This window comes from Accipiter gentilis, unplaced genomic scaffold (genome assembly GCF_929443795.1).
Source record: "Accipiter gentilis unplaced genomic scaffold, bAccGen1.1, whole genome shotgun sequence".
Taxonomy (NCBI): domain Eukaryota; kingdom Metazoa; phylum Chordata; class Aves; order Accipitriformes; family Accipitridae; genus Astur; species Astur gentilis.
The window spans coordinates 922501-932824 of record NW_026060779.1 but is presented as its reverse complement, the minus strand read 5'-3'; the positions used below and the strand labels follow the sequence as shown (position 1 = coordinate 932824).

General features: G+C 56.2%; 1 protein-coding gene across 7 annotated transcripts in view; it reads left to right on the top strand.

Moving 5' to 3' along the window:
• The first annotated feature begins 7981 nt into the window (after positions 1–7981).
• The window catches only part of LOC126036664 (putative uncharacterized protein DDB_G0271982), a 23090-nt gene continuing 20747 nt past the window's right edge, over positions 7982–10324 (top strand). For 2 of the 7 annotated variants that reach the window (XM_049796682.1, XM_049796681.1), the window contains exon 1: positions 7986–8852. In XM_049796682.1, the coding sequence (XP_049652639.1) occupies positions 8073–8852 (780 nt within the window). In that variant the 5' untranslated portion in view covers positions 7986–8072. Of the gene's footprint in view, positions 8861–10324 lie in introns of all 7 variants that reach the window. The other 5 variants (XM_049796680.1, XM_049796684.1, XM_049796685.1 and 2 more) reach the window with 5 other exon arrangements.

Sequence of the window (10324 nt, the reverse complement as noted above, 5' to 3'; positions counted from 1 at the left end):
ACAACAGGATCTGGGATACGGGCTTGCCCAGAGGAGGAAAATCTCATGGCTCTCGTCCTCAGCAGAACCTGTTTCGGAAACGGAACACATCCTGCAACTTGTCAGAAAAGGTTTACACTTCGGTGTTAGGGTTAGGGTTAGGGTTGGGGTTAGGGTTAGGGTTAGGGTTAGGGTTAGGGGTTAGGGTTAGGGTTAGGGTTAGGGGGTTAGGGTTAGGCTTAGGGTTAGGGTTAGGGTCAGGGTTAGGGTTAGGGTTAGGGCCATTAGGCTTAGGGTTAGGGGTTAGGGTTAGGGTTAGGGTTAAGGGTTAGGGTTAGGGTTAGGGTCCATTAGGGTTAGGGTTAGGGTTAGGGGTTAGGGTTAGGGGTTAGGATTAGGGTTAGGGTTAGGTGTTAGGGTGAGTGTTAGGGTTAGGTGGTTAGGGTTACGGTTAGGGTTAGGGTTTAGGGTTAGGGTTAGATTTAGGAGATAGGGTCCGGGTTAGGGTTACAGTTAGGGTTAGGGTTAGGGTTAGGGTCAGGATTAGTCTCTCGTCCTCGGCAGAGCCTGTTTCCGAAAAGGCACATGTCCGGCTCCTTTTACCACACGGAAGGTGGCAGCCCTGAAAGCTGTTGCTGGTCTTCACTGTCCCCCTGCAGCTTATTCACAGGTACAACAGGATCTGGGACCCGGGCTTGCCCAGAGGAGGAACATCTCATGGCTCTCGTCCTCGGCAGAGCCTGATTCCGGAAAGGCACACGTCCGGCTCCTTGTCCCACACGGAAGGTGGCAGCCCTGAAAGCTGTTGCTGGTCTTCACCGTCCCCCTGCAGCCTATTCACAGGCACAACAGGATCTGGGACCCGGGCTTGCCCAGAGGAGGAACATCTCCTGGCTCTCGTCCTCGGCAGAGCCTGATTCCGGAAAGGCACACGTCCGGCTCCTTGTCCCACACGGAAGGTGGCAGCCCTGAAAGCTGTTGCTGGTCTTCACCGTCCCCCTGCAGCCTATTCACAGGCACAACAGGATTCAGGACCCGGGCATGCCCAGAGGAGGAACATCTCATGGCTCTCTTCCTCGGCAGAGCCCGATTCCGAAAAGGCACACGTCCGGCTCCTTGTCCCACAAGGAAGGTGGCAGCCCTGAAAGCTGTTGCTGGTCTTCACCGTCCCCCTGCAGCCTATTCACAGGCACAACAGGATCTGGGACCCGGGCTTGCCCAGAGGAGGAACATCTCATGGCTCTCGTCCTCGGCAGAGCCTATTTCTGAAAAGTCACAAGTCCGGCTCCTTGTCCCACATGGAAGGTGGCAGGCCAGAAAGATGTTGCTGGTCTTCACTGTCCCCCTGCAGCCTATTCAAAGGCACAACAGTATTCAGGACCCGGGCACGCTCAGAGGAGGAACATATCATGGCTCTTGTCCTCGGCAGAGCCTCTTCCCGAAAAGGCACACGTCCGGCTCCTTGTCCCGCACGGAAGGTGGCAGCCCTGAAAGCTGTTGCTGGTCTTCACCGTCCCCCTGCAGCCTATTCACAGGCACAACAGGATCTGGGACCGGGGCTTGCCCAGAGGAGGAACATCTCATGGCTCTCGTCCTCGGCAGGGCCTGTTTTCGAAAAGGCACACGTCCGGCTCCTTGTCCCACACGGAAGGTGGCAGCCCTGAAAGCTGTTGCTGGTCTTCACCGTCCCCCTGCAGCCTATTAACAGGCACAACAGGATCTGAGACCCGGGCTTGCCCAGAGGAGGAACATCTCATGGCTCTCGTCCTCGGCAGGGCCTCTTTCCGAAAAGGCACACGTCCGGCTCCTTGTCCCACACGGAAGGTGGCAGCCCTGAAAGCTGTTGCTGGTCTTCACCGTCCCCCTGCAGCCTATTCACAGGTACAACAGGATTCAGGACCCGGGCTTGCCCAGAGGAGGAACATATCATGGCTCTCGTCCTCGGCAGAGCCTGATTCTGGAAAGGCACACGTCCGGCTCCGTGCCCCACACGGAAGGTGGCAGGCCGGAAAGATGTTGCTGGTCTTCACCGTCCCCCTGCAGCCTATTCACAGGCACAACAGGATCTGGGACCGGGGCTTGCCCAGAGGAGGAACATCTCATGGCTCTCGTCCTCGGCAGAGCCTGATTCCGGAAAGGCACACGTCCGGCTCCTTGTCCCACACGGAAGGTGGCAGCCCTGAAAGCTGTTGCTGGTCTTCACCATCCCCCTGCAGCCTATTCACAGGCACAACAGGATTCAGGACCCGGGCATGCCCAGAGGAGGAAAATCTCATGGCTCTCGTCCTCAGCAGAACCTGTTTCGGAAACGGCACACATCCTGCAACTTGTCAGAAATGTTTTACAGTTCGGTGTTAGGGTTAGGGTTAGGGTTAGGGTTAGGGTCAGGGTTAGGGTTAGGGTTAGGGTTAGGGGTTAGGGTTAGGGTTAGGGTCCATTAGGTTTAGGGTTAGTGTTAGGGGTTAGGGTTAGGGGTTAGGATTAGGGTTAGTGTTAGGTGTTAGGGTGAGTGTTAGGGTTAGGTGGTTAGGGTTACGGTTAGGGTTAGGGTTTAGGGTTAGGGTTAGAGTTAGGAGATAGGGTCCGGGTTAGGGTTACAGTTAGGGTTAGGGTTAGGGTTTAGGGTTAGGGTTAGTGTTAAGGGCTTAGGGTTAGGGTTAGGGTTAGGGTCGTTAGGGATGGGCTTAGGGTTAGGGTTAGTGGTTAGGTTTAGGGTAAGGGTCAGGGTTAGTCTCTCGTCCTCGGCAGAGCCTGTTTCCGAAAAGGCACACTTCCGGCTCCTTGTCCCACACGGAAGGTGGCAGGCCGGAAAGATGTTGCTGGTCTTCACCGTCCCCCTGCAGCTTATTCACAGGTACAACAGGATCTGGGACCCGGGCTTGCCCAGAGGAGGAACATCTCATGGCTCTCGTCCTCGGCAGAGCCTGATTCTGGAAAGGCACACGTCCGGCTCCTTGTCCCACACGGAAGTTGGCACCCCTGAAGGATGTTGCTGGTCTTCACCGTCCCCCTGCAGCCTATTCACAGGCACAACAGGATCTGGGACCCGGGCTTGCCCAGAGGAGGAACATCTCATGGCTCTCGTCCTCGGCAGAGCCTGATTCCGGAAAGGCACACGTCCGGCTCCTTGTCCCACACGGAAGGTGGCAGCCCTGAAAACTGTTGCTGGTCTTCACCGTCCCCCTGCAGCCTATTCACAGGCACAACAGGATCTGGGACCCGGGCTTGCCCAGAGGAGGAACATCTCATGGCTCTCTTCCTCAGCAGAGCCCGATGCCGAAAAGGCACACGTCCGGCTCCTTGTCCCACAAGGAAGGTGGCAGCCCTGAAAGCTGTTGCTGGTCTTCACCGTCCCCCTGCAGCCTATTCACAGGCACAACAGGATCTGGGACCGGGGCTTGCCCAGAGGAGGAACATCTCATGTCTCTCGTCCTCGGCAGGGCCTGTTTCCGAAAAGGCACACGTCCGGCTCCTTGTCCCACACGGAAGGTGGCAGCCCTGAAAGCTGTTGCTGGTCTTCACTGTCCCCCTGCAGCCTATTCACAGGCACAACAGGATTCAGGACCCGGGCATGCCCAGAGGAGGAAAATCTCATGGCTCTCGTCCTCAGCAGAACCTGTTTCGGAAACGGCACACATCCTGCAACTTGTCAGAAAAGTTTTACAGTTCGGTGTTAGGGTTAGGGTTGGGGTTAGGGTTGGGGTTAGGGTTAGGGTTAGGGTTAGGGGTTAGGGTTAGGGTTAGGGTTAGGGTCCATTAGGGTTAGGGTTAGGGTTAGGGGATAGGGTTAGGGGTTAGGATTAGGGTTAGTGTTAGGTGTTAGTGTGAGTGTTAGGGTTAGGTGGTTAGGGTTACGGTTAGGGTTAGGGTTTAGGGTTAGGGTTAGAGTTAGGAGATAGGGTCCGGGTTAGGGTTACAGTTAGGGTTAGGGTTAGGGTTTAGGGTTAGGGTTAGTGTTAAGGGCTTAGGGTTAGGGTTAGGGTTAGGGTCGTTAGGGATGGGCTTAGGGTTGGGGTTAGTGGTTAGGGTTAGGGTTAGGGTCAGGGTTAGTCTCTCGTCCTCGGCAGAGCCTGTTTCCGAAAAGGCACACTTCCGGCTCCTTGTCCCACACGGAAGGTGGCAGGCCGGAAAGGTGTTGCTGGTCTTCACCGTCCCCCTGCAGCTTATTCACAGGTACAACAGGATCTGGGACCCGGGCTTGCCCAGAGGAGGAACATCTCATGGCTCTCGTCCTCGGCAGAGCCTGATTCCGGAAAGGCACATGTACGGCTCCTTGTCCCACACGGAAGGTGGCAGCCCTGAAAGCTGTTGCTGGTCTTCACCGTCCCCCTGCAGCCTATTCACAGGCACAACAGGATCTGGGACCCGGGCTTGCCCAGAGGAGGAACATCTAATGGCTCTCGTCCTCGGCAGGGCCTGTTTCCGAAAAGGCACACGTCCGGCTCCTTGTCCCACACGGAAGTTGGCACCCCTGAAGGATGTTGCTGGTCTTCACCGTCCCCCTGCAGCCTATTCACAGGCACAACAGGATCTGGGACCCGGGCTTGCCCAGAGGAGGAACATCTCATGGCTCTCGTCCTCGGCAGAGCCTGATTCCGGAAAGGCACACGTCCGGCTCCTTGTCCCACACGGAAGGTGGCAGCCCTGAAAGCTGTTGCTGGTCTTCACCGTCCCCCTGCAGCCTATTCATAGGCACAACAGGATTCAGGACCCGGGCATGCCCACAGGAGGAACATCTCATGGATCTCTTCCTCAGCAGAGCCCGATTCCGAAAAGGCACACGTCCGGCTCCTTGTCCCACAAGGAAGGTGGCAGCCCTGAAAGCTGTTGCTGGTCTTCACCGTCCCCCTGCAGCCTATTCACAGGCACAACAGGATCTGGGACCCGGGCTTGCCCAGAGGAGGAACATCTCATGGCTCTCGTCCTCGGCAGAGCCTATTTCCGAAAAGTCACAAGTCCGGCTCCTTGTCCCACATGGAAGGTGGCAGGCCGGAAAGATGTTGCTGGTCTTCACCGTCCCCCTGCAGCCTATTCAAAGGCAAAACAGTATTCAGGACCCGGGCACGCTCAGAGGAGGAACATATCATGGCTCTTGTCCTCGGCAGAGCCTCTTCCCGAAAAGGCACACGTCCGGCTACTTGTCCCACACGGAAGGTGGCAGCCCTGAAAGCTGTTGCTGGTCTTCACCGTCCCCCTGCAGCCTATTCACAGGCACAACAGGATCTGGGACCCGGGCTTGCCCAGAGGAGGAACATCTCATGGCTCTCGTCCTCGGCAGGGCCTATTTTCGAAAAGGCACACGTCCGGCTCCTTGTCCCACACGGAAGGTGGCAGCCCTGAAAGCTGTTGCTGGTCTTCACCGTCCCCCTGCAGCCTATTCACAGGCACAACAGCATCTGGGACCCGGGCTTGCCCAGAGGAGGAACATCTCATGGCTCTCGTCCTCGGCAGGGCCTATTTCCGAAAAGTCACAAGTCCGTCTCCTTGTCCCACATGGAAGGTGGCAGGCCGGAAAGATGTTGCTGGTCTTCACCGTCCCCCTGCAGCCTATTCAAAGGCACAACAGTATTCAGGACCCGGGCACGCTCAGAGGAGGAACATATCATGGCTCTTGTCCTCGGCAGAGCCTCTTTCCGAAAAGGCACACGTCCGGCTCCTTGTCCCACACGGAAGGTGGCAGCCCTGAAAGCTGTTGCTGGTCTTCACCGTCCCCCTGCAGCCTATTCACAGGCACAACAGGATCTGGGACCCGGGCTTGCCCAGAGGAGGAACATCTCATGGCTCTCGTCCTCGGCAGGGCCTATTTTCGAAAAGGCACACGTCCGGCCCCTTGTCCCACACGGAAGGTGGCAGCCCTGAAAGCTGTTGCTGGTCTTCACCGTCCCCCTGCAGCCTATTCACAGGCACAACAGGATCTGGGACCCGGGCTTGCCCAGAGGAGGAACATCTCGTGGCTCTCATCCTCGGCAGGGCCTCTTTCCGAAAAGGCACACGTCCGGCTCCTTGTCCCACACGGAAGGTGGCAGCCCTGAAACTGTTGCTGGTCTTCACCGTCCCCCTGCAGCCTATTCACAGGAACAACAGGATTCAGGACCCGGGCTTGCCCAGAGGAGGAACATCTCATGGCTCTCGTCCTCGGCAGAGCCTCTTTCCGAAAAGGCACACGTCCGGCTCCTTGTCCCACACGGAAGGTGGCAGCCCTGAAACTGTTGCTGGTCTTCACCGTCCCCCTGCAGCCTATTCACAGGTACAACAGGATTCAGGACCCGGGCTTGCCCAGAGGAGGAACATCTCATGGCTCTCGTCCTCGGCAGAGCCTGATTCTGGAAAGGCACACGTCCAGCTCCTTGTCCCACACGGAAGGTGGCAGCCCTGAAAGCTGTTGCTGGTCTTCACCGTCCCCCTGCAGCCTATTCACAGGCACAACAGGATCTGGGACCCGGGCTTGCCCAGAGGAGGAACATCTCGTGGCTCTCGTCCTCGGCAGGGCCTCTTTCCGAAAAGGCACACGTCCGGCTCCTTGTCCCACACGGAAGGTGGCAGCCCTGAAACTGTTGCTGGTCTTCACCGTCCCCCTGCAGCCTATTCACAGGTACAACAGGATTCAGGACCCGGGCTTGCCCAGAGGAGGAACATCTCATGGCTCTCGTCCTCGGCAGAGCCTGATTCTGGAAAGGCACACGTCCGGCTCCGTGCCCCACACGGAAGGTGGCAGCCCTGAAAGCTGTTGCTGGTCTTCACCGTCCCCCTGCAGCCTATTCACAGGCACAACAGGATCTGGGATACGGGCTTGCCCAGAGGAGGAAAATCTCATGGCTCTCGTCCTCAGCAGAACCTGTTTCGGAAACGGCACACATCCTGCAACTTGTCAGAAAAGGTTTACAGTTAGGGGTTAGGGTTAGGGTTAGGGTTGGGGTTAGGGTTAGGGTTAGGGTTAGGGTTAGGGGTTAGGGTTAGGGTTAGGGGGTTAGGGTTAGGCTTAGGGTTAGGGTTAGGGTCAGGGTTAGGGTTAGTGTTAGGGCCATTAGGCTTAGGGTTAGGGGTTAGGGTTAGGGTTAGGGTTAAGGGTTAGGGTTAGGGTTAGGGTTAGGGTCCATTAGGGTTAGGGTTAGGGTTAGGGGTTAGGGATAGGGGTTAGGATTAGGGTTAGGGTTAGGTGTTAGGGTGAGTGTTAGGGTTAGGTGGTTAGGGTTACTGTTAGGGTTAGGGTTTAGGGTTAGGGTTAGAGTTAGGAGATAGGGTCATGGTTAGTGTTACAGTTAGGGTTAGGGTTAGGGTTTAGGGTTAGGGTTAGTGTTAAGGGCTTAGGGTTAGGGTTAGGGTTAGGGTCGTTAGTGATGGGCTTAGGGTTAGGGTTAGTGGTTAGGGTTAGGGTTAGGGTCAGGGTTAGTCTCTCGTCCTCGGCAGAGCCTGTTTCCGAAAAGGCACATGTCCGGCTCCTTTTACCACACGGAAGGTGGCAGCCCTGAAAGCTGTTGCTGGTCTTCACCGTCCCCCTGCAGCCTATTCACAGGCACAACAGGATCTGGGACCCGGGCTTGCCCAGAGGAGGAACATCTCATGGCTCTCGTCCTCGGCAGAGCCTATTTCCGAAAAGTCACAAGTCCGGCTCCTTGTCCCACATGGAAGGTGGCAGGCCTGTAGGGATTGGCGCTCGGAAGATCTTGCGATGTACGGAAAGAGAAGGGTTAAAGGAGGCGGGATGACCGACAGGCAGTATATAAGGGCGTGACGCAGTTGAATAAACGCCATTTGCAGCATCCTCATATTGGTGTCAGTGCTCTGTGGCCCAGGGTATGGTGGACCCTGTGCCGAGTCCCACGGGGTGATCAGACGAATGTCTACAAGTGGTGACCCCGACGTGATTGGACATCGGCGGATTACGCGGGGCGTAATCGAAGGCCTGGCCAGGCATGGAAGGAGTCCTGAAGGTGTTGGACTCATGCTCTAGAGAGGTAAAAATCCCTATGGGACAAAAAGAAGCGAAAGCTTGCCTAGAGCGGCTCCTGAAAGAGGAAGCGATAGAGCGCCCGGGGGACATATTGTCTCCTGAGTGCTGGCCGAAATGCACCGCGGCTTTAGCGGAACGGGCTATGGCGACGCAGCATGGTCCGGAGTTAAAGACGTGGGGGCGGATTAGGGCGATTTTCAGGAAGGTGCGGGAGGAGGGCTTAACATGGAAGGAAGCAAAGAGATTGATGCACGCGCAGGCGGAGCGGGGCGTGCAGGCGGATGGGGGGGCGCGGACAGAAGGGCTGACGGAGGTAGCGGAGCAGACGCCTCTGGTGCTCCCAGTGCAGCCGTCAGCACCGGCCGAACCACCGGGATACCCTTGGGAGGAGTTTGAACGGGAGCGTGAACGGGCGAGAGAGGAGGAGCGGGAGAAAGATCGACAGTTAATTCAGGAGGCAGAGGAACCCGTGGCTGAGCAAAGGAGACGGGAGAAGGAGAGGCAGAGACTAGAGGAGGCGGAGAGGGCGGTGATGAAGGGATCGGAAAAGGAGCAGGCAGAGGAGGGAGCGGTTCCCCTGTATGATCCGGAGGATTGGGTGCCGGGACGTGTTTTGCGAACTGCGCCACAAGCTCACCCTAAGATGGCGCCGACATCCGCCTTCTCCCCGGATGTCTCTCCGGAGGTCGGGAGAGGCGGAGCACGGCCAAAGGAAGGAGGAAAGAAAGTCAGGACACCCCCTCTTACGCGCGTAGCGGAAGAGGAAGAGAGTGGTCCGGACTCAATCGAGGGGTCGGCTCAACGGTTAGAGGAGGCGTGGCAACTGGTGGGCGGACACCGCTGTCGTCCGCCGCACGCAGCGGTAAAACAAAAGGCTATCTCCGACTGTAAGGCGCAGTCGGCAGCAGCCAGTGAAACGGCAACGCCTATGTCTTTAATACCTGTGTCCGGCCCAGCTGCAGATCCGCTGCAGATGCTGCAGCGAGTAGTAGAGGAGATACAGGAGCAGGTGAAGCAACAGCGGCAGCTGCTACAAGCAGCTGGGGAACAGAAAGGAGTTCCCGATTCACCAAAGATCACGTTGCCAGACTGGAAAATTGTAGCAAAGGAATGTGTTATGGACGGCATACGTTTTGAAGGACCCCCTTTAGTTTGCCCAGTCCGAGCTGGTCCAGGTGGTGTAGGGGTGGAGTGGTCTCTGTTAGATAGCAAGCTTTTGCAACAAGTGAAAAAGACCGTGGATGAATACGGCTTAGGACATCCCATGACAGGCTCTCTGTTAGATGTGGGTTTTTTTTCAGGTTCACTGACTCCCTGGGATTCGCGACAGTTTTGCAGTATGATTTTGACTCCCATTTTTTTTTTGATTTAGAAGGAAGCTTGGACAAACAGATTACAAGCAGCACTAGTTGAGACCCAGAAACAGGAAAGTGGGAAGGAGGGTGGCGCTTGGTGACACAGGGAAGAGGGTATGCTGCAGTACAATCATCAGAGCACCCAGACTCACGTGTGCGCTGGGTGCCGTCACGGTGGTTGAAACCAGACCTCAGTCAATAACGATTTGTTGTGAGTTATTTTGCAGGATGCCGTTCAGAAGATCATCTGAGTACCTGCACTGTGGTCGTTGTGACCCTTGGGTGCTTACCAAGTATGACCGCTGTGGACAACAACTCTGGAGACGCACCAGCCGAACATCAAAATGGTGTGACCGATGTTTTGAACACCGCAGATCCACTTTACAGCAACCGCTGTGTGTACCCCATAAGCGGGGGACTATGATATGCTTTTAGACAAAGCCAATCAATTACAGGAGGCAGGTGACAGTGGCTTGACAATCTCCTCTCGTCGACCTGGCAATGGCTCCTGTCTTTGATTGACTGAAAAACGTTGACCCTATTTGGAATCCTTTTGGTGGTGGTTATTATGGTTTGTTGTGGGATACCAGCACTGACTGTTTGCGTGCGGAAACTCTTTATACAGAGTGCGGGTACCCACCAGTACACGAATTACTATGAGGTGGTGGGATCACTTATACCTGTAACGCCAGTTTGTACCGTCGGTCATCCGCCATAGTGAGGGGGGAATTGTAGGGATTGGCGCTCGGAAGATCTCGCGATGTACGGAAAGAGAAGGGTTAAAGGAGGCGGGATGACCGACAGGCAGTATATAAGGGCGTGACGCAGTTGAATAAACGCCATTTGCAGCATCCTCATATTGGTGTCAGTGCTCTGTGGCCCAGGGTATGGTGGACCCTGTGCCGAGTCCCACGGGGTGATCAGACGAATGTCTACACAGGCCGGAAAGATGTTGCTGGTCTTCACCGTCCCCCTGCAGCCTATTCAAAGGCACAACAGTATTCAGGACCCGGGCACGCTCAGAGGAGGAACATATCAT